This window comes from Helobdella robusta, assembly GCF_000326865.2.
Source record: "Helobdella robusta unplaced genomic scaffold HELROscaffold_17, whole genome shotgun sequence".
In the NCBI taxonomy this organism is placed as follows: Eukaryota; Metazoa; Annelida; class Clitellata; order Rhynchobdellida; family Glossiphoniidae; genus Helobdella; species Helobdella robusta.
Window position 1 is genome coordinate 702,109 of NW_008703942.1, and position 27,116 is coordinate 729,224.

Sequence of the window (27,116 nt, forward strand, 5' to 3'; positions counted from 1 at the left end):
AAAAAAATGATCCAAATTTTGAAAAATTGAGCCAGCAACTGATCAATGCTGAAAATGCAGTGGTATATCTTAATAATTATATATGTATATATTTATATATACATTTCTGACAGTTTTAATATATATATATATATATATATATATATATATATATATATATATATATACACAGTGTCATAGAAAAATTTTTATTTGATTTGAATAAAAAATAAAAGAAATGCAACAGCTGCCAGCTACTGTAGATTCAATAATGTCCTTGTCAAAACTTGTTAAATTATTTTCAAAATATCATTTGTTCTTATTGAATAATTTAATGTTTTACTGTTGAAAGTATTATGATCATTTTTTGGCTTTGGCATCATCAGTGCAAAGATAATAGACATTTCATGATTAACAATTTTGTTTCAATCTATAGTTTCAGGTTGGCGAGGTGCTTTAAGAAAATGGTTTTTCAATGCATCAGGCTACAATCAACTAGGTAATCTTCATTCTTTCATTGGAACATTTTTGTGAAAATCAAATATAAAAATTAGTTATGACATCATGACGAATCTGCAGTTTATAAATGCTGTGCTACACAACTTTTTGCTATTTATTGAGATATATTTTAATTAATTTGAATGGTTTTAAAGATATTTTTGTTTGCCAAAAGACTTTTATTAAATTTTTTGTTTAATATTATATTTTATTCAAATATTTTGGGTGTGGTTGCATTTTGTATAGTTAAGCTTGGCATTGTATTGTATTACATGACTTGTATAGCGCCCCTCTTAAAAGAACTTCAGAAGCACTAGCTTCACTGTGGATTGTTGAACAGATGATTTTTTAAATTCTTTTTAAAAACTTTCTGGGTTAAATTGTTAATTCTTTTTAGTTCTACGGGTAGATCATTCCAAATTTGTGCTGACGATACTGAGAATCTTCTTTACCAAAGAGCAAAGAATTGAATTTTAGAAGCACGAGATCTCCATTATCTACTTCGGCTTACAACTTCAGATACTAGTTGGAATTTCTCTCTCTTAGAGTATCGCTAGCCAGTGAATCTCTGACAAAGAGAGCTAATTTGAACAAAACTCTTTCTGGTGTACACAGCCAGTGTAGCTCATCTCTGATGTAAGCAGAAATTGAATCGAATTTCGTGTATCCTGCAACCAATCTAGCAGCAGCGTTAAAAATAGACTGCATGTCATAACGAAGGAATAGTTTGATTCTGTACATAATTGCGTTGCAGTAATCAACTCTGCTACAAATTAAACTAAAAACAAGCGTCTTTGTTGACTCAACAGTCAGATAACATCTGATCGATCATATTTTGTGCAGCTGATAGAAACATTGACGGCAAAGTTTTTTTTATATGACTTTCCATTCATAGGTCAGAATCCAGCATAACACCGAGATTAGTTGCTGGATCTTTGAATTCATTTTTGTGACCAAGACCATGTGATGTTCCCATCCACATATACGGCGTTTTGTCAATGTTGAGTTTCAACTTGTTTGTTAGCATCCAATCTTCCACTGCGTTTACTGCATTCTACACAATACTGCCTTACTTTTACATGATGGGATGATTTCGGCGGTCCAAATCCATACAGATGAATATCGTCTCAGCATAAATGTGACAATGAAGATCTGCTGTCTCCACGACTTTGACGATGTCAGCAGTGTACATGATGCATAACAGGGGGTCAAGTACTGAACACTACAGGTTACTTATGAAAAGGCAGTGTTTGAGTCATCATTACCAACACATACAACTTGAGTCCTTTCTGCTGAGTCGAACTGAAACCATCTCTACGCATCTCCACCAATACTATATGAAGATGAAAGTCGTTTCAACAAAAACTGATGATCTACTTTGTCAAATGCAGCGCTTACATCAGGAAGTGCAAGCAATCCAATACTACCAGCGTCGACGGCATCGCAGACATCAGAAACCACTTTCAGTATCGCCATCTCCGTTGAATGGGCTCGACAAAAACCTGACTGAACCTTAGTGAGTTATTGTTCAGGTAGACGAGAAGCTGACAAGTGATGATACGTTAAATAATTTATGAGATGAAAGTGAGGTTCGAATTAAGTCTGTAGCTGGCAACAACATTGCTTGCCATGCCCGGCATTAATGTTATTAAATCTTTAAAAATAAGTCATTGTAATGTGTTTTCTTTATCACGCAATTAGTTTTTATTGAGAAGCTCGCAAGTAACTTTTTTAAAATTTTCTATATTCGGAATGAAGTGTTTGACTACTAACTAGCTTAAAAGCAGTAAAAAAGTGTTGAGTTAATATGGATCTATGAACTGTTCTCTCTGCCCAGACAATGTTTTCAAAGTAACTGCAAGTTTTTAGAAAGAATATTTTTATTTAATATTTGTACCTAATCTATAACAAGTTTTTGAATATCCATTCTTCTACATCTATAATTTATTGACCTATTTTTTTGGATAGCAATTTTTGCAGTTTTATTCAGAAAGGAACTTTTATTACACTACTTAAAAGTATCAACAACACTCCATGCAAATATGTGTGAATCAACACATCACTTTCAACAAACAACTCTTTTTTTCATTGAACATTTGGCCACTGTGCAAAAAACATCCAAGCACCTTTAATTATTATAATAGACCAGAAATATGAACCGGACTGATTGAAAAGCGTAGATGTATAAATTTGTTGTATTAGGACAGGATTGTCACCAGTGCACTAAAAATGTATGGTCTAAGTTGAATTAAGGCTTTATTGCTTTTATTAATTAGTTGATTTCAGACTGGACATACTACCGACTGTACTCAAAAGTTTTTATTGTCAAATTTATTGGTAGGTCTATTGCATGATGATCTGCTTGCGGAAACCCATGAAGTAAAAGAGGCTCTGAGACGCCTACCTAGATCAATATCTGGAGAGAGACAATTTCGCATATCTAGGGCTCTTTACCTTTCAATGAGAAAAGAAATTCTCCCGAAAGAAGAGTGGACAAAATACAATGAGGTATAGTTATATTTTAACTTTAAAAAAATATTTAAATTGTGTATTATAACTTCTCTAGTGTTTGCTTATCACTTAGCTTCATTTATATCTATTTTAGTAAACAATCTCGAAACGTCCTTGTTGCTACATCTGCAAAACAAAATCTTCAGAGACTTTAGACCATTCTGATTTATAACTTGCGCTTTTTATTCCATGAAGACACATTGATTTTCGAAAATTCCTTCAAACTGACGTCCCTTAATTTACACTAAAATTTTAATGTGCAAACATTTCCAGGTTTTTCTGTAACTAAATTCTGCGTTCTACCTTGGGTGCTGCAACGCAAAAAACTCAGGAAGCTCGTTCTGCATTGTCATAATTGTATTTAAAAAAATAGAATAAAAAAAAGTAATTTATTTAATCACCAGTGGACATTTGAGAAAGCCGTAAGCTTTTTTGAATATATGCACACTTTATAAGTCTTGTTTCCATTAATTTTTTTCTATCCTGGCCTTCCATTTAACTAAAAAATAAATTTTGCAGGATGTTCGTTATCTGAGACCTTACATAGAAGAAGTTGAACGAGAATTAGACGAAAAAGCTGCTTGGAACACAAAATGAGCATTGTTATATAGCAATTATTATTCGAATAACAAAATTTTTTGCAACAAAAATGTTCAGTCAGTCTCAATTTTTTTTTTTTTGTAATAACTGTTGACTAATATTGGTTGGGTGTGCATGGTGTCAAACTCCGTCGCTCGAGATCACTTTTATGACATACTGTTTCAAATAAAATAAGCATTAAGTTAGAAAATTAATGGAATAAATAACATTAAAGATCTTTTCATTAATTTACCTATCTATGAGAGCATCTCTTAACGATGAAGCAGGATGGTCAAGCTGTGTGGTGCCCAATTTAAAGATATTATCTATTACGGATATTTCAGTGCTAGTTGTATCATGACCACAAAAAGCTGCCCAATCATTCACAACCAGTCCCCCTCCTATCACGTCGCTACCTCTGTTCACTGTTCCAGCCTGAAAAATAAAATCATTTATATTATACGGAACCTAATCATCATTAGTCATTCATAAATTGTTCAACAACTCAGAAATCATTGTAGAAACATAATTTTTAGCACTTGATAATTAAGCTCAACTACCTAATAATAATACCAAATGAATGCCAACGATAGTCAGTATTTGCAAAATGTCAACATCGATAGTAATGAAATATTTGTCGCCGATAATATTGATAATCAAACTCTCAAAAGATCAACGGAATTTTTTTAAGCAAAAATCTCTTGAAACAATTAATTTAGCTTAAACCTGCTGCACTTTAAGACAAATTCAAATAAATTGAGTAATTAAAACATTTAAAAATTTCCCAGCTTAAATGATTTTTCATCCTTGTTAGCTAGTTTATAAATGCGTCAACATTAGCGTAAATTAGGCAACATTTCATACCATTAATTCAAAATCAGTTTAACTAGACTTTTTTAATCATGAAACTTTTGTTTTTATCTGAAAATATTTGAAAAATTAAATAATTGAATTTATTGTGCAAAATTGCGACAGAATTTTTTCAAATTAGTTATTAATTTTTGAATTTAATTTTTCATTTAAACATTGTTTATACATCGTTTATTCTTTTAGATACAAAAAATAATTATAAAGGCGCTTTTACAACACAGCGGTACCATGTGTTATATTGTAGAAGAAACGGATGAAATAATTAAAACTTTGAAAAAACAAATATAATAAAAAATCATCGATATATTGCTCTAATCACTGATGCTTTTTAACCACATTTGTCAGGAACACTGACGTTTTTAAAAATGATATCGCATCCCTACAAATAATACCAAAATTCCAATTGACAAATTTTTCTTTAAGTTTTAAGGTTTGAATAATCTTCAAGATTTGTCCAAATTATCTTGCACATTTATTTTCATGACCTATCTATATACATTGTCAGTTAACTTTTTTCTTCTCAGGGGAAAGTAAACTTTTTAATTATTGCAGGTCATATGCCACCCACAATCTTATTTTACATGTTGTAACTCTCAACTCTGGCAACTAGTTTTTATTTCATTACCACAAAACGATTGGATGATTTAGCTTTGTGGTAATTTTTGACTTTGACTAGTTTTGTGACTAAATTTCTCTCAATTTTATTATAAATCAGAAAATTTTATTTTAGTCAGATTGTGAAGATGTTAAATTATGCCAACTTTTCATATTACCATACCAGGGGTTGAACATTTTTATAAACCCTAAATAATATATAGAAAAACACTTTACTCAGTTTTGAATAAACTCCTCAAAGGTTAATAACTAATATGAAGCTGAGACATTTGTATTGATATAAAAAATAAAAAAATGAAACTAACTATAAGTGGAATCTGTAGGATGGAGGATAACTCATTTTGATCCTCGATTTTAGTCTTGGGATGTAACTAAGCAAACACAAGTATATATTTTTATAATCATCATAATATACACGTACGAGGTTTTAAAAAGTAAAAACTCACTAGTCCTCCTTGGTTACTTAAGACACAATATGAACCAACAAGAACGTTGTTTGCGATTGTTTGTTTAAAAACTTCAACTTTCAATACATCTGCAAGAATTTCTTCTGTATCCTAAATCATAAAACAATTTAAATTCATTTAATTACTATTTGAAGACAATGTTTACTTCTTAAAAATTGAAACAAAAATCATTTTTTTAAAATAAAAATTATTTATTGAGTTAATGAATGAAAGGAACTGAGATTTGCTCTGACTTGCCAAGACTTAATTTTCCATTACATTATGAAAATATCGAAAGTGAAAGAAACATGTTCACATTTTAATAATAATAACGTCATTTATGCAATGCCCTACGCATAGCATCAGAGGCACCTGGATAAACAAATTTCAGCATGGTCACCAAAAGGGCTGTTTGAACAGATGCTGTTTCAATCATTTCTCAAACAGTTCTATTAAGGATGATGAGTGGCAGACTTTATAAACAAGAGCTGATTTATTCACTGGTTGATTCATTTGCAATAATGCAGACAGTCAAACATGATGGCATTGATTAACAGAGGATCAAAAGCAAATGAGTTTGTGAAGATATGGTGGTTAAGATGTGTTTATTGTTTTATATTCGATGACAGCAATTTTCCAGAGCTTCAAGATATTTTTCAAAAATTTCAAATGTACAGTCAGAACTCCTTATAACGAACTTCTATACAACAAAAATCTCTATATAACTATTTTAATAACCCTTGGAATTTTACATACAAAACTGTTTCCATAGAACGAAAATAATTTCTCAATAATGAACAAAATTTATAAACGTTGAAAGAAATTTTTAAAAAAATTAATTATTGAACATGGTAAACTGAAAGTTACATTTTTGCATTACTGTTTTACATTACTTTTTGCTATATATATACATATAATGTAAGTGCATACATATAATATTAGGTCATTTTTCATATTTTTGCAATTATACAACATAATATTACTTCTTGTTATAAAAATAAATAATTGAGAGGCTGTTTTTCATAAATATATAGCATATAAACATCTTTTAAGCTATACAGAATTTTTTCTGAAAAAATTCTATATAATGAAATTTCTACATTGCAAATTTTTTTTTCTGGAACCATTAAGTTCGTTGTACAGAGGTCTGACTGAATAAGAAAGCCAATAACAAAAAACGGTAACTGACATTAGTTAAAATACACAATTAGAAACTATTACAATGATGGATTTGTTTGACAAACATTTGACATATATGCACAATAACGGACTGGATCAACAAATAAAAAATAGCCATCTTTAACGCAGTGCAGTGATTTGTAATGATTTTTTGAAATAAATAAACATAAATTAAAAATTCAACATTTTAACTAACTCTGTCAAGATCTGGATGCACGACAGCAACATAGTCATTACATGCAATAACATTGCCTAATGCCGACAGCCTCTCTTCGACTCTTTGTATTTTCACAGAGTCTGGTAGAGAATTGCGTAAATGCTGGAGTTCCTGGTCAGTTGTGGTAATGGGAACAAGAAGACCATGCCTATTACCTTCATTGAACAAACACAATAAAATACCAATAATAACATTATTATTCCTCATTTTTTCTTCATCAAATATATAAACAAGAACAATTTTTTACATGTACAATTTTGAGATATTTGAAAAAAACATCATTTATGCGATGTAATTGAAAATTATAATAAATGTAGCATGAAAGAAATAAAAAAGATTTTTGTATTTAAATGCAAAATCCATTAATAAAAATCTTTCATTACAATCAGTGGCAAATCTAGACAACTTTGACAGGTGCCAAAAATTTTAAAATATTTAAATTTTAATAAAGGGGGGCCTTGGTAGTTCAATTTTTGGTCTATTTTATGTATAAAACATTCTTTTTCTTGACTTATTATTATTATTTAGTGGCCAAGGCTTCCCCATAGATTATGTTAATAATGTCCTCCTAATCCTAACGACAAATGAGTGTTATAAATAACCACACTATAGTTCTTAGTTCTTGGAATAAATAAGCCAGATTTTTATTTTCAAAACCTCATACAAACTTTTTTATTCCATTTTTTCTGTTTTTATTTGTTTCTAAAACGTGAATCATACTTGCCTCTGATGTTTGTTGAGAATTCAGCCTCTCGGCTTGCTTTTAAAGTAAACTTTAAAGTCTGTCCTGTTCCTGGATCTCATTTTTATACTTATAGATAATGACTACTAATCACATAATTTCTTTGGTTTCAGTTTTACACATTTTTGCTTCATCTACTCTACACTTTGTTACATTGAAAAAAAAATATTTGTAACATTAAAATACACACCCACACACAACCGGCCAATTATTCTACAGCCAGCTATTGATGTATTCACCACAGGAATCGTGTCAGACAACTCACTTTCAAAAATGCTGGTAATAAAAAATTAATTAAGATTAAATAAAATAATTAAACTAAATTCAATTTTAGCAAATTTATCTATCTATTCATCACCATCAGAATTAGACCAATCTATAATATAACTTATTATTATTGGTTTAGCAGTGACTACTAGCTGCTAGTATATAAATTATAAATAAAATGAAAACCTGCTAAAGTTAGTTGAACCTCCAATGCCAATTAAACAATAAGAGTTTGTCAATTTGGCAAAGACTCCCACTTCATTGTTGCCCTCAAACTGTGTTCTCAATGCCATTTTGAATTGAAAGGACAAATAATTTGAAAACCAGCAACTAATTCTGAAGAATTTATATACACACGAGGTACAGAGGTTGCACAATTTCCCAAGCGTGTTATGGTTATCCAAAGTTTTAAATAATTAAAGATTACGATGTTTTTTTTTTACAAGTTTTGTTCAAAAAACATTTTTGATTATTTTTCAATCATGTATTTTTTTATTTCTGTATATTTTAGGATTGTATACTGTATTTTTCTATTATTATGTACTGTTTTTACCAACTCTTTCACCTATACGATAACCTGTAGAGATTGAAGCATGGAATTATGGATGGATTGAAGTTTTTGTTGGTGAGGTCTTTAGCGCTAGAGCATGAAAATATAGCATACAATGAATGAAACTTGTTTTTTTTTTGTTTATTTATTTATTCTTCCTAATACAGCCCTGTCAAACGCATATATTTTCTTCTATACCATGTACCTAATACTAAAACACTTATGGTTAAAGGCGCCTGGTCTTGCTATTGCTATGACTGGGTTCGAACACAAAGAGATCCCCGCCTATCATATGCAATGTGTATGATGGGTGGTTTGCACGCGTATTCATATACGCTGTGTGTGTTTGTTGTTGAAACCTCTGAAGCAAACGCAAAAGAGAGAGAAACCTTTAACCTTTAACCTTTTTAACCTTTAACTTAATATTTCTAATAAGTTTTGTAGCCTAGGGTTAAATTTTATTTTAGGGCGTCTATTTTTTCCCAGATTTATAGTGTTGCTAAATGTTCTTATTTTCGTCTACACGTTATATAAAATACTTAAACCTTTCCTTGATATTCCTACTGTTTCTCTTGCTTGTTACTTCATTAGTTTTATATAGGATTAAATATTGTAATTCGCATTGTATCTTTTTTACCTTCTATGAAGCTTTTAATTCTGCTGCTCGTTTGGTGGCTCGTGTCCATATCTTTTCTTATATATTTCCATATCCTTTCGCTCTCACTGTTTATTAATCCCCCTTAAGCGCCTTTTTCTCTGTAAATCTCTACCTCCTCTACCTACTTTCCCATCACTTATGCGAAGTTTAGCGCGGATTTCAAGACCCATCTATTTGTTATATATATTGAGGAGCTCTTTAAAAACTGATTGAGTGATTGATCGATCGATCGATTGGTTGATTGATTAATTTGATTGATTGATTAATACAATACAATATTATTGATTGATTAATAACGTGTCTTCATAGACATTTTTATAAATTTTGAATTTATAGATAAGAAAAGGTAAGATAATGCTGAAAAAATTTTTGTTTGAAAAAAATGTTTATGACAATTTTTCAAAAATGTTTTTTAATAATTATTTACTTGTCTATTCTATTGATTATTGAAACTAATGTATGAATGATACGGTTTTTCTATATTGTCTTTGGCCAACACTTTTTTCTCAATATTTTAGTTTTACTGTTAAATGGCCGCTAGGGTTTATATCGGAAGATTGCGAAGAGATGTCAGAGAGAAGGACGTGGAGAACTTTTTTAAAGGCTACGGAAGGGTGGTCGATATATCATTGAAAGAAGGCTTTGGATTTATTGTAAGTTCAGTGTTGGCGTTAGATTTTTAAATTTAGAATCTAGCTATTGAAGGAAACAAGCCACATGAAACTGAAAATTTTTGAATATTTTCCGTTTGGGTTTGAATTTAAATAAAAAAATATATAAGGCTCGATGTTATACGGTGAAATTTAGCCAGTTTATTCTATTTGTAATTTGGTTGAGATATACATATCTTATCTAACTTTCCATGTTTATACGTTTTTTATAGTTATTTTTTAGTTATATATTTTTTATAGTTATTTTTTGGTCTTTTTTTAATTTTTATTACCACAAAAACTACCAATTTTATTTTTTTCATAATTTCTTATCAGTAATTGAAATGTTGTAATTTTAAACTAATCAATTATTTTGAGTTCTAGATATATAGTACTACAGCTACACTAAATTAAACAAAAACTTATTTTAAAAATGTGAAAAAAAATTATGATCTTTTTACTAACCCTTTATTATTCTTAATTTTTTCTAAACTTTTTGTACAATTATTTGTTAAGAAAGTTGTCTAGCTTGAATAATAATACAAAAAATTTGTATCTTCTTTAACATAATTAAATCTTTGTTTCCAATTGAATATTTAAAATTAAAATGTAAAACTAAATGGAAAAATTTTTGGTCAACTAAACTAAAATACACATGACACTTACTGGAGCCATAGCATAATAAACTGGCAGCCTAGATGTGGTTTAACCAATTAAAAATGTTACGCTAAATAATCCTAAAATTGGTCAATCATATGTATTATCGTAACTATTTTGTGTTTTTTATTTTTCACAAATAATTCAATGTTTTATGATGATTTATTTAGAATTTTGAAGAACAACGAGATGCAGAGGATGCTGTATATGATCTTAATGGAAAAGAACTCTGTGGAGGAAGGTATACTTTCATAACATTTATTCATTCAGGTGCAGTTTAGACATGAGGTAATTTCAGGAAATTGATCCTATTACTATGCTTGAAATACATGTTCAGAAGAATAAAATAGTTGAAGACATTGATTTGGATGGAGAGGTGAATTATAGAAAGGAGAATTTATGGTGTAATACGTAAGAAAAAATTGGTAATTACGTGAAAAGGTGTGAATGGTTTTTAAAAGTGGTTTAATAACATGAGATTAATTAGAAAATAGTAAAAACTAGATGCATAATGTAGAGTTTTACGAGTCAAGGAAAATAAAAAAAAATGAATTGATTGTAATTCAACTTTTTTAGTTTTCTCTGATCATGGGGATGAAAATATTTGTTGGTTGTTGTTAGATAAAATGCTTATCAGCAGCAGGTAAATTTTACCACTGACAGATTTCTGTTTGAACCATGGTATTCGATACAGTGTCAAATTGAATAAACTCTATGAACAATGAGCAACTTTAAAGATAGGCTCCTTTTTTCCAGCTGTTATAGTTATAATGCATCAGCTCATTCACTTACAACAACATAACTGGTTGATCATTCCAGGCTGTTTTTACTGTTTGGCTAAATGAATTTTTTCTTTTCTGTTCCCATTTTTTAGTTATATTTGTTTGCAAAAATGTTGAAAATACCTCTGAATGTCTCTTCCAGTAGTTAGCTAACATATTTAATCTAAGTCACTGCTATGCATCCTTTCCTGATATTGATAGTTTTAATCATTCCGGTCTCTCAGTGTATTGTAGATTGTTATATGTATCTATAACAAATATTAACAGATGTTTATTTGTAATATATGATAGAAAGCAAAATACTCGTAGGTTGACATAATGCTCTTGAAAGGAAGAGAATTTAAGTAAAGAAAAGACGAGGAAGAATATACTAAGAAGTAAATTATGGAATTAGTGAGGGTGATTTTGATAAATAGTGGGCTAAATAACAATTAATGAAGGTGGCAAAAATGGACTGAAGAAATGTATCAGGGCTTAATGAAGGTTAGCAATATTTTTTATTGTGAGACTTACTCAAAAAATTCAGGCAAAGTTTTGTTGGGAAGTTTTTATTTGTTAAAGTCAATTCTTTCGCTACCTGAAGAATATGTTAGTAAAAAAGCATATTATTCAGATGTGGTATAAAAAACTTGACAGAGCATTGAATATTTTCAGAGAACTAACAATTACTGTTGTGCTTGTATAAGAGGATAAAAAATTAGCTGTAAAGAACTGAAACATTGGACCGGATTAATTGGAGGCTTATGCACAAAAGCTGATACTAAGAAAGAAGTTTTTGGTGCAAAATAAAAGAGAAGCAGTAGTGTATTATATTTCCGTTTAAAATTCACCAACATCATTTTAGATAATTTATATTATAACACAATTTATAACAATTGCTTGAAACCTTAAGGTAATATTTTCAAAAAATTGTCAGCATTTTACTAGTCCACAAAAAAGTGAACTAATTTGTTAATTTGTTTATAATTTAAATAATAATAATATTAATGTAAACATAGGCACGGAATATAGGGGACACTTTTTCAAAAATAATTTAGAAAGATGCAAACTTGTCTTTTTACTGTCCCCATTATTTGGTAAAAAATCTACAGTCTTTGATCTTTTAGTTTATTTTTTAATTTTTTGGAATGATTACAGCTACATCTGTAGATAAGCAAAAGAGATTATTCACAGCTTCACAGCAAATTTCAGTTCATAAAATTGATGAAGTTCAGTAGAGATGTTATGATAAAATAATTATAAATTTTGTCTTCACGGTAAGTTCTGTCCCACTCAGTCTGTTGTATAACATGATGCCACTGATTGTTTTTAATATAATTATTAATCGTGAATTGTCATTGGTAATATTAACACCGTACATAAACAGTAGCTTGATGGTATTGATATGTTAATTATTGTTGAACCTAAATTACACATGCGACCATATTGCTGAAAATTTATACACAAACACACACACACGTTTAGACGACATTTTCCCCGAGATTGGGGGTTGCAGTTTGGCTACCTATGACGAAACCGAAATACCCCTCGACACCATTCACATCTGTCACTCGCCTCAGTATCACGCAACCCCGCTTTCACTCTGTCCTTCTCCACCTGCTCTCTCCATCCCATTCGCGGACGACCCCTTCCTATCACTTCTTCAACCTCGAACTCCAACGCTCGCCTGATCCCGACCCTTTCATTCCTTCTCAACACATGTCCATACCACTGCAATCTTGATCTCCTTATCAATGTCCCCATTCAGTCCTATCATCGACATCAGCTCTGTACTACTCCTCCTATCCTTCAATTTAACCACACACATCATCCTCACCATAGCTCTTTCAGCCCTCTGCAGTACACTTTCCTCCTCTCTCCTCAACACCCAAGTTTCACTACCATATAACATTGCTGCTCTCACACATGCTTTATATACTCTCCCTTTCATCTTCACTGACCATTTCTTTCCACACAATACCCCACCCAGTTCCCTAAATTTCATCCATCCTATACGAACTCTTACCGTAACAGCACTCAAACATCCTCCATCCGCGCTCAGCTTAACCCCTAAATAAGCAAAGCTTTCCATTCCTTCAATACCACTACTCAACCCCGTCCTTGCGTCCGTCTTATTAATCATTTCTTACATTTGAACGTGCCTTCCACCTTTTTCAGTGCCCCCCTCACACCACTACATCTCTTATGCACCCACTTCTGACATCCTATACACAATACCGAGTTAGCTTTCACTCTCCTGTCACATACCCCACAGAGGTCTATTTTACTTATCACTCGCTCCCCACCTTCCCCACTCACCATTACCTTCGTCTTACCAATATTAACTTTTAACCCTTTCTTTTCGATAACACTTTTCCATCTGTCAAATTTTAACTGCAATTCTTCCATGCTATCAGCCATCAAGACTAAATCATCTGCATACTAAATCTCAAATAACAACCCCTCCGTTATGTCTCCACACGCGACGTCCTTCACAATTACAAACAAAAACGGTGATAACACTGATCCTTGATGCACTCCTACCCTAACACTAAAAGCATCCGACATCCCCCTTCCGACCCTCACCTTTGTCTTCGCCCCTTCATACAGCTGCACCACAGCTTTAACAAGTCTCTCATTCACTCCTTTCTATAATTTGAAAATTTATACAATATCTATATTATACAGTCGGCGAACTAAATGTTCTTAATGCATTTCATTTCTAAGATATAACAAACTGTTTATATAAATTCCATTATGTTCATAAGTTTTTTACTACTAGACTATTCAGAACAAATTAATTTGTTAACTTTTTTTTCAGAGTTATAATTGAGCATGCACATGCTCCTGGATCTAACCGAAGAGACACAAGAGGTGGCGATTTTCGGCAGCGTGGTGGTTATGGCAGAGATTATGGCAAAGATAGTTATGGTAGAGATAGTTATGGCAGAGATAGTTATGGTAGAGGTAGCTATGGCAGAGATGGTTATGGTAGAGATAGGTATGCTGGTGGTGGAGGATATAGAGATTTTCGGTGGGTGTCATTTGATATAAACTGTACTTAACATAAATTAAAAAAAACGAATTGTTGGCTTATTAAGACCCAGAAATCCACCAGCTCAAAGATCAGACAATCGTGTTCTTGTTGAAAATCTTTCATCTAGAGTTTGCTGGCAGGTAAATTATTATTATTATTTCTATTAACATTCTTTACTCAAAAATTCTCGGAGGAAGTTGCATTGGTCTTCTCATAAAATAACTTTTTCAGCTTTTTTCTGTATAATTTCGTCTATCTCAACTGATAATGAATTCCAAACTTTCGAGGCCGTCACTGTTGGACTACTTCCACCGACCACTGTTTGCACTCTAGGAGCCACCATAATTCAATTTGTCACTGATCTAAGGCAGGAGCTTGATGGTACATTGCGAACCATCTATAAAACCTCGTTGAAGTAACCCAGTACTCTATCTGATTGACGTCTGTCTATTGACCTTGTTTTTTTAAGTTCCACTTGTTGCTCCACTTGCAACCAATCCAGACCACCAGGTGGCACTTAATATGATCCCATCCACCACAACCAATAACAAACCTTGCAGCTACATCCTGAACCAACTGCAGCCTTAACAAAACCCCAGCATTGGAACCAAACAACAAACTTTTACAATAGTCTTATCATTATGAAAGACATGGTGCAAAACATGTTTCGGATTATAATAATATTATATCATATAATTAATATTATGTTTCTTGTTGGTAGTTCTTGGGTAATTTTTATTCAATAGTAATTATTTTGAATGATAAATTGTTATAAAATATTATTTTTAAAAGCTACACCATGATTGACACGAGAGCAAGGCTAATCAATGGGCATGAATTTAACACTATTTTAATGTAGCCAGATCTTAATACCATGCGTCATACATCTCCAAGACAAATAGATGCAAAAACTTATATTAATACCAATCTTTTAGAAAATGTTTGCCTACCCTTGTAGAGAGATTAGATGATGAACATTTTGCTGGTCATATTTTAAAGCCAATCTTTATACATCATCCGTTTTTGCAATAGTTATGTTTTACAGAAGGTGAATATAAACCAATATAAATACATATATTTTTATGTGTGCTTGTATTTATTTCATGTAATATAGATAATAATATGCAGGTTTAATAAAAACTTTAACAAAATATTAAATATTTATATAAATAACAGACCTAGTGGTGAATGTTATTAATAGTTTTATTTAATTTAACCAAATATTTTTATAAAATCTTTATATAATATTGGATTGTTTTTTAAGTTGAAATTTTTTTACCATTATGAAAATGTTTGATCATCTACGGATATAAATGTGAGGAGATGTGTTGAATGTATTTCAGGAAGTGAGCAGGTATGTCTTTATTGGTTAAGCAGAATAGATGCTGTGATGATTTTGCCAAGACTTTATTAAATCATGTCTACATTTCATTACATGGCTCAAACTGCTAATCATGTAACACTACATAAAGATAATCATTAATAGACAAAAACCTAAAGCTCCTTTGCTCTTCTGTTTATTACTATACCCAAACAAAGCCACGTGTCAAAATCACGTGTCAGCTAAACTTAAAAAAAGCAACTAAATAAGGAATTATTAATAAATTATCAATAATTCAGAAATTTTTATCACAAATTATATATTTTCGCAATCTTGAAATTAGAAGCAATTAGTACACTCAACTTTACAACGAAAATTAGTATTTAGTGAGATAAAATTAAATTTTTAACGGAGACATAATTTTGTAGATGTATAGGTGTGTGTGTGTATATATATATATGTGTGTGTGTGTGTGTGTGTGTGTGTGTTTCAATCAATCTTCGTTTTGCGTCCAGAGACCCGGTTTCCCGAGGTAGGACGTTGTTTTCTTTGCCATCAACTTTTTGCGCCAAATTAGACGATCAGTTGTATCCATTTTATTTAAATTTAGAGCTTTCATGTCTCGCTCGATTGTTTGCGACCAGGACTTTTTTGGACGGCCTTTGGGACGTGTGCCAGGTGCCGTTAGCTATTAAAACAAACACAAGAAAAATTGGAACTTGAAACATTAAGAGAAAACACAAAGAAATATAAATTTAATGATTTAATAAATAGGAAGCTAATGAACAATATATATACAATATATACAAAGGAGCGACTTGAAAAAATTACTTGATGATGCCAAGAAGAAGGAGGAGAGTTGCAAAGAGGGTTTTTTTTATATCGAGTCAGAGAGGAGGTCGGGAAATGGAAGATAGTTCAGTTTTTTGCAAAGAAAGACTCGAAGTAGTCGATAATAATGACATGGATGATAGAAATCAAAATGGCAATATTATGTTTGGATTACTTAACGTCAGGTCAATTATGAAGAAGGTTGACACTGTTCATGGGTTGATTTGTGATAGTTTAGATGTCATGGTGCTGACAGAAACTTGGCATGGATTGGATGGTAATTTTTCAATTGGTTTGGCAAAGCCGCCTGGGTTTCAGTTTGTTGATTATATTAGAGAGCATGATCCGGGTCATGGTAATTTGATAGGTTACTTTCGCAAAGAGTTCAAATATAAAAAGTTAACTCTGCCATTGATTAGTACGTTTGTCAATAAATAAAAGAGTATTCATCTTGCTAGACCCGGCTCAGCTCCAATAACAGTTTTGTTTTATGATGAACTAGTTTCAATCTTGGAGTACTTAACAATTTTAAACTCAGACATTTTATTGATGGGTGACTTCAATTTGCATGTTGAGAGAACTGCTGATCCCCAATCTATTCGTTTAAAAAATATATTTGATATATTTCAATTAGTAAATCATGTCAACGTTCCTACACATATCCTAGGAGGTACATTGGATTTAGTTGTCAGTTCGCATGACTTTCCAGTACTTAATGCTAAGATCTATCCTAGTGGAATAATATCGGATCACAGTTTCATAAAAATAGAAACAATGATTGTTCGGCCAGCCCCTAAAACAGTGATGAAATCAGTTAGGTCATGGAAAACAGTAGATGAGGAAAAATTCACTGGTGCTATTTTAACTTCACCAGTATCTAAACCATGCTGTAGTGATGACGTCGAAAAGGAACTAACAATGTTTAACAACGAGTTAAAGAGTATTGTTGATAGATTTGTGCCTGTTCGAGTAACCTATGATAGAGGTGAGCGTATGGCACCATGGTTTGATCATGATTGTATAAAACCTAAACAAACATGTAGAAAAATGGAAAGAATCTTCAGAAAACTGTCGACAGATGATCATCGTAATAATTGGATAACTTCCATAAAAGCAAGAAACAAATTTTATTCTGACAAACGTTCAGATTATTGGAGAAATTTAATCGAAGTCAGCAAAAGCTCGAGAAATAAATGGCAGGCAATTAATAAGGTGTTGTGTAGAAACAAGAAAAGTTCAATGTTCGATAGTGATGTTGGTATTACAGCCCATCAATTGTTGCAGTTTTTCACGGACAAAGTTAGCAAAATTGTTCAGTCTACAAAAGTTTCTACTGAATCGACAGATGATGGTGGGCTACATAATGCTTTTATGTTTTCATCCTTCCCGATGGTCACTGAAGATGAATTGAAAGATATTATAATCAATTCCCCCTGTAAGACAAGTTCACAGGATGTCATTCCAACTCACATCTTAAACAAAGTATTTGAAAATTTTCATCAAATTTCTGACCAGCTTTGTTAATTGCTGCCTTCAATTAGGTGAATTTCCATCCTCTTTCAGGCATGCTGTGGTTCTCCCCGTCTTGAAGAAAACAGGTTGCGGTGAAAATGATGTTAATAATTACAGACCGATATAGAATCTTTCATTCATTTCGAAAATTATGGAACGTGTAGTGGCTAAAAGTTTCTTGAGGTTTTTATCTGAAAATAATCTACTGCCTTGTAATCAATCCGGTTATAGACAGTTCCATTCTACTGAAACAGCATTGTTACATGTTTTGTCTGGTTTGTTTTCGGCAATGGACGTCCAGAACTTATCGTTGTTATCGTTTTTAGACATGTCAGCAGCATTTGATTGTGTAAACCATGATGTTTTGCTGGCAAGACTACGTAACGATTATGGTATTACAGACACAGCTCATAAATGGTTCAGGTCGTATTTGACGAACCAAACACAGCAGGTTTCGTTTAACAATTCAGTGTCTGATGTTGCCTTGGCAACAACAGGTGTGCCACAAGGCTCAGTTCTGGGACCAATTCTTTTTATTTTATACACAGCAGATATAATCAAAATAATTTCCTCTCATGGATCCACTTGTCATGCGTTTGCCGACGACATTTAGGTTCTAGTCACTGGTCCTCCAGGTTCGTTTCGTGATGAGGTTGATAAATTTGTCCAGTGTTTGAAAGAGGTTGGATATTGGATGTCATCAAACTCGCTCAAGCTCAATGAATGTAAAACGCAGTTGCTACCGGTAGGTACGTGGCAGCAGTTGTAAAAACTAGATTTCTGTTCTGTTGAGATGGGAGATGTAAAGACATCATTATCTGCAACTGCATCAAATTTGGGAGTTTTACTTGATAGCAATTTATCAATGAAAGACTACATTTAAAAAATATATACGTCAGGTAATATTTATTTAAGAAACATTTATCGAATCAGACATTCGTTGGATAGATCGGCACTGGTGACGCTGATGCATGCTTTTATAACATCGCGAATTGACTACTGCAACAGTCTGTTTTATAAACTTCCAAGATGGTCAATAGCTCTTCTTCAGTCGATTCAGAACAGGGCTGCAAAATTGGTAACTGGCAGGATGAAGTTTGATCACGTGACGCCCATCCTGGAGGAACTACACTGGTTGACAATAGATAAAAGAGTAACCTTCAAAATCGCTGTACTTGTGTTTAAATCACTGAATGGGATGTCACCAGAATATCTCGTAAACAAATTTTCAAGAAAAATGTCTGCGTCGTCTCATCTACGATCAGATGATATGAATTTGTTGACAATACCGGTTTCACACTTGCAGATTGGTGCACGGAGTATTTCTGTTGCAGGTCCGACCGTGTGGAACAGCTTGCCACAGTCATTGCGATCATCCGGACTGTCACTTAGAACATTTAAAAAAGAATTAAAAACATATTTGTTCACTGTTAAACTTTGATAATTTTACTTAAGTTGTTGTGTTTTTTTATTAGTATTGTAGACTTCAATGTTTATATAATTACGATAGCGCCTTTGAGAACATTTAATTGGCGCTATATAAGTTTCCTATTGATTGATATATATATATATATATATATATATATATATATATATATAGCGTGTGTGTTAATGTTTGTGTGTTGGAAGACCATATTTTATACAGTATTGAATTTTATGGAAATTGCGTAGTTCATACTGTATATATATATATATACAGTATATGAGGAATATGTTGGAAGGAGACCAAATGGTATACAGTATTGTATGAATTCTACAGAATTGTTGGCATTAATCAATTAAATTCAATGACTCCTGGGCTGCGTTCTCTGACACCATCTAAACAATACCAAAATATGAAACAATCCTTGAGTTTGCTGAAAGTCACGGGTTTTGTTTACTAAACACATATTTTAGAAAGAGGTTGGAACATCTCATAACATACAAAAGTAGACCATCAGCCACGCGAATTGATTTCTTCGCTGTCAAGCAACAACACCGAAGGCTATTCAAAAACGTAAAAGTTATACCTGGCGAATCATGTGTCGCCCAACATAGACTCCATTGTGGCAGACCTGGTTGTCGAACTGTCAAAACATAAGTCACGGAGAATCAAAACGTGGAAGCTGCAAAGAAATATTTATCGAGAAAAATTTCAACAAATTGTCGCAACACAGTTAGACCACCAATCGCAAGCCAGTACAGATTGGAGTACATACAAAACCGTTTTGATAAACGCTGCAACTACAGTTTGTGGGAAAACTGGTACAAAACGTCAGCATTAACGGGACACATGGTGGTGGAATGACAGTGTACAAAATGCACATCAAATCTACTGAAATTCTGCGTCGTGCTGGTTTAGATGATATAAAGGACGAATGCCGGAAACACCGTCTGCGTTGTTTGATCATGTCAAACGAAGTGGAAACAGTGCCATAACATCTCTTGCAAACGTTGAAGAACCTGGCACACGTCCCAAAGGCCGTCCAAAGAAGTCCTGGTCGCAAACAATCGAGCAAGACATGAAAGCTCTAAATTTGAATGAAATGGATACAACTGATCGTCTAATTTGGTGCAAAAATTGATGGCAAAGAAAACAACGTCCTACCTCTGGTGAACTGGGTCTCTGGACGCTAAACGAAGATTGATTGAGTGAATTCTGTAAAATTCATACAATACTGTACTTGTATAATCTTATTTAATCCACATTAAAGATTAAATACTTCACACAATCATGCAAATTAGTGTTTTCTAAATCTTAGGATCTTAAAGACCTTATGAAAAAAGTTGGTGATGTTACATTTGCTGATGCTCATAAATTAAGAACAGGAGAAGGGTATTTTTATTCAGAGTTCTTAGTTTTTCAACTTTTTGATAATTTCAACTAAACATTGAACAGCGTTGTTGAATTTGCTTCAAGTTCAGATGTGCTAAAAGCTATTGAAAAGTTTGATGGTTACGAATTTGATGGCAAGAAAATGAAATTGAAAGATGGGAGAAAATATAGCAAACGGTCTGTTTCAGCTTACAAAGTTTTTTTGTTTTCAATTCTGTTTGTTTATGTTTTTTATTGTTCATGAGGGCTGTAATATTTTTTGCGAGTGATATCTCCTACATTCTTATTGAAATTTCACACAATGATAAAATTTAATTTATTTGGGGTTTAGTTCCAGTGTGTGCCATTGCCACACTGCAAAAAATGTCGAAAATGGATTCCCAGATTTTTTGAAAAATTCACGTCATATTGAGACGTCTGATCAAATAATGCGGCTTATCCGCGGTTGTCAACATCTGAACAAATACTTGCGAATGAAGTCTATATATTTCCAGGGGACTATACATTTTGCGAAACGTTTGCTTTACCTAAGTTTTTTGGCTAAATAAATTATTTTAAAAAAATGTTAAATTAGTACTAAAATGCTCAGAAAATTTGTTTGTAGGGCTAATTTTAATATTAAAGTTATTTTATTTGTTTTAACCGTGGTCGTTAAAACTTGTTTTTTAATTCAGTCAGGGTGGAATTTGGTAATAACTACGAAGTTTGGGTTTTTTTTTATAATGATTAGCTTGGCGTCCAACCTTAGCTTTTTTGCAAGGTTTTACAAAATTAATCACCGCACCGTTATTTATAACCGACATTACAAACTCAAATGTATAGTTTAAACCCATACGACTTGAGGGTGGGTTGGAGCTAAATTTCTAAATAGACCTGTAGAATATAAGGCAAGCTCCAATAAACCTGAAAAAAATGTTTATGCGTCGAAATTGCAGATAAGTAGGTTTAAGAGAGAACAGTCGGCTTATTTTTAAAGGGTGGTACACTCACATCAGATCACTATGTACAAATTCATCAATCACGTCTTTTGTAATATCGGAACCGGTTTTAAAATATTTTTTTATTTTTTCCTTGATTCGTCATATTTTTACGTTATCTGTATCAAGTACAAGAAAATTTGTTTAAATCGGAAATTAAACTGCACTGTAATTTACAAAGAAGTTAACAAAAGTTTTCAATATCTGCGTTATAATTTTGCAAAATTGAAAGAATACACAAATGAACTCAAACCGCTACAACAGAAATGACTTTAACCGATTTTACTGACATATACAGCTGACAATAAGTTGCGTCGCAATATACAGTCAAAGAAAAAATGGCGACAGCGGAATTTTCTGTTCTTTATTTTAGATCTTGTAAGCCCAGGTACGCATTAAATATTAACGTAGAAAATATGGTCGCCCATAAATTACCAATCTTTTGGTTTGAATTCTAAACTTTTAACTTTCAGAGCCACTGCCTTGGTTTTACAAAACGTTCGGTATAATTGTGTACACGAGACCAGGTAAAGAAATTAAGTTTAACAACTTCTGTCAAGATTACGAACATTTTTCAAATTTAAATATTTTGTGAGAAGCTGGTTTAGTTTGATAACATGATTTGGTAAATTTGGAGGTAGTGTCATAACGATATGTCCCGTGGGATTTCACATTTCCACACACATTGACCGAAAGGTTTATAAATTATATTTCGATTGAACTTGCCTCATCTGCAGTAAAGGCAGTTGTTTCGAACACGACAAATACAAAGTTAATGATGGCAGTTTTTTGGGCTAATCTATATAGAAACTTTCTGCACCACTGACAGACACACGAAGCTTTTTTGGAACAAATCGGCGTAAAAATTGCTGAATTAACGGGCAACCCAAATGATAAATTATAAATGATTTAAATCGTTTTGCTTTTTAGGAAATAGTAATAAATATCCTCGTACATACATATTCTACCTACACGTCTATATCTATACGTCCTACCTCGGGGGAACTGGGTCTCTGAACGCTAAACGAAGATTGATTGATTGCACATACATATTCTCATTACATATTATAACTCTTGGGGGTGCTTTTTATAATGCAAGACCTATATATTTTATTTTCTACACATATTAATTGTATTTTTAAAAAATTTCACAGATTAATCTTGTCTGATTATATTTGTAAATTTTTACAGCATGTCACAAAGTCGAAGCAGATCTAGCAGTAGAAGCAGAAATAGCTATTCAAATCAGAAACACAGAGACCATAGCGACAGTGGTTCCAGCAAAGATTCAAAATCAAGATTTGAGAATAATTCAAAAGATGATACAAAAGAAGGAGCAAAAGATACTGACAATCCTCGAAATACCAGATCGAGGTCTCGTTCATTTTCTGATGTTAAGAACTAAATAAAAACAGCTGAAAGAAAAAGTAACGTTACTGTGGTGGGCTGTATCGATTTGATTTTTGAAAACTGACAGTTTTTCTGTTATTTTTAAGTTGTTTTTATTTTTATCTAAAACAAAAACAGAGTTTTAATGTATAATTGACTTGCATAACTTAACTTTAAATCTAAAGTTATTGTTAATGGCTTTTAGTACTTTCAAAGAGTTAATGTGTTATTGTAAGAAACGACTATTATAAGATAACAAAAATTTTCGACCGCTGGTATAAAGCATGATTTCTTAATTCGTTGCCATAAGTTTAACTATCAACTTACCTAATAATCAAAGGCTGGAAATGGAGTAATGATTCAGAATCAATCAAGGACATTATTAGGTAGCGCAAAACTGTTTTGACTTAAAAGTTATAAGAGTTGGCATAACTTTTTTCATTTTGGTGATTTTCACTTTTGCTTAGTCATATCACGCAGGATGTTCGTTATCCAGTACAAAAACAAAATGGCATCAATCTTTATTTTTTAAATGGTTAATCTGTAACACGACGCCCTAACCATTTTACAGCATGTTACACATGATGCTTTTTTATCCAATATAAAACAAAAATCAGAAATCTTCGTTTCAAAAGATAAGTCTGTGACAATGTAAATTAACTATGTTCATACTCAAACTGCACTCCTAATATTTTAATTTTCTGTCAACAAAATTTATTTTAAACCAGGTTAGTAAACTGACGCTTAGCAATAGTTAATTATTGGTTCTATAGTATCACTGCTTAAACACGTTTGACAGTTTTAAAATAATTTATTTTTTAAGTGAAAAAAGTTTTCTCTGGAGGAAAACAGATAAATATTTTTAAATTGAAGTTGTACAACTACATCTCGTCGTCACAGTTGCTTTCAGTTTTTTCTTACCCACTACTTGACATCGTTTTCAGTGTTTCTGATACCTGTTGACTTGTTAAATTTGCAAGCGAAACAGATTTTTCCTTTCCAAATTCTAAAAATAATGTGAATCAAAAACTTGAAAACTAAAACAATACAAATTAATTATTATAACCAACCGTATCTAGCCCATATTTTTGGTTCTACATTGCTACATTCTCTAATCAAAAAAGGAAATGTTGGGTTGGTTTTCTTCAGCTCAACATATTGTTGTTCTATAAAATCTCTAGAATTAAATAATAGGTAGTCAATTAATCACATAGCAATAGTCGTTGTTCAAAACTGAAAGTATTATCAGACATGAAAAAATACCTGTTTTTGAAAATATAGTTAGAGTAAGTAGACAAGATGCCTATATATATATATATATATATATATATATATATATATATATATATTATCAACAATTTATTAAGCGCATTATAAAATTGAAATTTCTCGAAGGCGCTCTCTAATATAAATGAAGTGTCAATAAAGTGAAGGTCAATAAAGTACAAATCGATAAAGTATTTCTATGTCAAAATAAATATGTTTTTAAGTTCCTCTTAAAGTCATCAAGCTTTAGTCCAGGCATTCTGAGCGATTGCAGATATTGGCAGATATTGTGTGTATATATATAAATATATATATTTATATATACACAATTGTTTAGAAATATCACAGCATTTTCAGCTTTGATCAGTTTCTGGTTTTTAAAGCTGAAAATTCAGTGATATTTCTTAACAATTGTATCTAAAACAGTCTCAACTCTCTCTCTCTATATATATATATATATAAACATATGTGTTTGAAGGAGACCATATATGGTATAGTATTTTATATGGTACTGTACTCTATATACATATGTATATGTATAATAAACTTGAAAAATTTCAACTTGTAAAATGCAAAACATTATTCAGTAACGTAATCACCACTGTTGTTCATTCTAGCAATCATAGTAAGCATATTTTTATGATTATTATTTGAAAATAAGAACGGTTATTAAGAGCATATGAGATATATGGTGTATGATGTGCAATGCATAATTTATTAAATGTAAATATATAAAATAAAAATAACTCTGAACAAAAAATATTGTACCATGACATGGTCAATTGGTTATGCACGGTTCAAATAACTAAGCCAGGTGCCCCACAGTGTTATTATGAAAGGAAAGTTGGAGCTTTTACTGTAAAATTTACTCTAAACATTGCCACTAGAATCCTTACCGTTTAATAATAATTCTTAACATTAACAACGATAACAAAACATGACCTCAACCGTAAACAAATTATAATGCATTGCTTAGACAAATGCCAATGAAAGTTTTGCTTTAAAACGGGCAAATGTCGTTATTAACATTTGTTCATCCACAAGGTGGGGGTTTCTATTCAAGAATGTTATTCTACCAAAGTACGTTTTCATTGAACAAAATCACCGATCTTTATTTATTTTTACAAAATTTTTCCATATAAAAACTTAATTACTTATTTTTATTTAAGAAGTTAAAAATTTGGACGTAGAATTTTCTTTTTTACTTCCTTTCTGCATGACATGACATGGTAATCCCGGAGACAGCAAAGTGGTTTTTCCAGCAATATTTATTTATAGTCAAAAGTTTAAAGAGACTCATAAGCTCCACCCACGGTGCAACTAATAAACTAAATACAGCTTGCATGTTCATTGGTTAGCGACCGTATAATGTACACAACAGCCAAAATACAAAAAAAGGAAAACAGTTCTTCGAGTAATTTTTTTCAGATGTTATTGAACTTGAAAAAAAACAATAATGTAAAACGCTTGACAATGCAATCTACCTTTGAACAATTTCGGATCAAAATCTAACCTAAATTGTAATGCTTGGTACCCGTAGAGTAATGTTATAGGTCAATTTCTATGTCTACGTCAATGCTCAACCATTGAGGTATAATCATTGAGGTGCTTCTCACATGGGGCAACTAAAGTTAAACTAAATATATCTTTCCGCCGATTATGCACATATACATTATACACATTTTTTTACTAAATTCTACTTGCAAATTATAATATACGTATAGATAACGTGTAATATACGTACAAATTATAATAAAATAAAACATATAATAATAATATTATAATAAAAACATATAAAAGGCAAAAGCACATGCATCTATTTTAATCTTAGTGCACTTTTCGAATTTCAGTAGGAGGAGCTTATTTTACTCTCTATTAGAGATAGTGAATGTAAACTTATGCCGAAAGAGCTTGTGTGTTGTTTTTTATACTGCTGACTATAATTTAGAATATATGCTGGAAAAACCACTTTGCCATCTTCAAGATTACCAAATATAATAATATATTATACATATTATATATATTTTTTATATATTAATGACATGCGGAATGGCAAAGCGTTTATGCATATGCAAATCATTGCACTTCGTAGGTAAGTCCAAATCCAAGCAAAGTTAAGGTTAAATTAAAAATAAATTAAAACAAAATTAAAAAGGTACAAAATTAAAGTATTTTTCACTAATTACAAGTACTGATTACAATAAATATGAAAAAAATGCAATCGGAGTACCTCACTCCTTTGCTAGATAGAGATTTCTGGCACAGATGTACTCGAATCTCTTTGACATTGTTGCCCAACTTGATAGCGGCCCGTCCCAGAGAAGCCATCTTTAAAAATTAAAACAAAACAATAGAAAATTAAACAGCGAGTGATAAAATGACATCTATTCTAGATAAATGTTGGAATATATATACTACAGTTTTTATTAACTTGTATTCAAATGTTTCTATTTTTCTAATAATATGATGTAATGTTATGTAAGTTGTAATTAATTAGTTATACCTGATGACCAAAACTACAGTTTAATTTTCATGGTAAAATTAAACGTGTAAAATAACAATTTAAATTATATTAATATATTCAAAACCGTGATACATTGAATTATATAATTCCATGGCGTGATATGACACCAAAAGCATTAAAGCATTATAAGTATATGATAAAATTAAATTAAAAAGAAAATCTATTTTCCATAACACTTTTAAGTTCACTTTTAGAAATATACATATAAACATAAAAAGTGCAATTAGGTTAACAAAATTTATATATAACGCACGGAGACGTCATT

At 31.6% G+C, this 27,116-nt stretch overlaps 4 protein-coding genes across 4 annotated transcripts; 2 read left to right on the forward strand and 2 right to left on the reverse strand.

Annotated features, from left to right (window-relative positions):
- Window positions 1–417: 417 nt before the first annotated feature.
- Window positions 418–3,585, forward strand: HELRODRAFT_76160 (hypothetical protein; the record flags this gene model as incomplete). The annotated part of the gene is made up of 3 exons (XM_009015895.1): window positions 418–478; window positions 2,819–2,985; window positions 3,508–3,585. Coding segments are annotated over 3 exons (306 nt in total), but the record flags the coding sequence as incomplete, so codon positions are not given.
- A 231-nt stretch (window positions 3,586–3,816) lies between these two features.
- HELRODRAFT_75815 (hypothetical protein) lies at window positions 3,817–8,196 on the reverse strand (the record flags this gene model as incomplete). The annotated part of the gene is made up of 6 exons (XM_009015896.1): window positions 3,817–4,002; window positions 5,358–5,423; window positions 5,499–5,609; window positions 6,874–7,049; window positions 7,827–7,912; window positions 8,090–8,196. 6 exons carry the CDS (start codon window positions 8,194–8,196, stop codon window positions 3,817–3,819), a joined length of 732 nt encoding a protein of 243 aa, XP_009014144.1.
- A 1,445-nt stretch (window positions 8,197–9,641) lies between these two features.
- Window positions 9,642–23,077, forward strand: HELRODRAFT_75936 (hypothetical protein; the record flags this gene model as incomplete). The annotated part of the gene is made up of 7 exons (XM_009015897.1): window positions 9,642–9,764; window positions 10,589–10,659; window positions 14,001–14,146; window positions 14,298–14,356; window positions 20,622–20,695; window positions 20,759–20,872; window positions 22,864–23,077. The coding sequence occupies 7 exons, from the start codon at window positions 9,642–9,644 to the stop codon at window positions 23,075–23,077; spliced, it is 801 nt and encodes a 266-aa protein (XP_009014145.1).
- Window positions 23,078–23,978: 901 nt separating this feature from the next.
- HELRODRAFT_75835 (hypothetical protein) lies at window positions 23,979–26,655 on the reverse strand (the record flags this gene model as incomplete). Its single annotated transcript, XM_009015898.1, has 3 exons — window positions 23,979–24,067; window positions 24,132–24,238; window positions 26,558–26,655. 3 exons carry the CDS (start codon window positions 26,653–26,655, stop codon window positions 23,979–23,981), a joined length of 294 nt encoding a protein of 97 aa, XP_009014146.1.
- Between the last annotated feature and the right edge of the window lie 461 nt (window positions 26,656–27,116).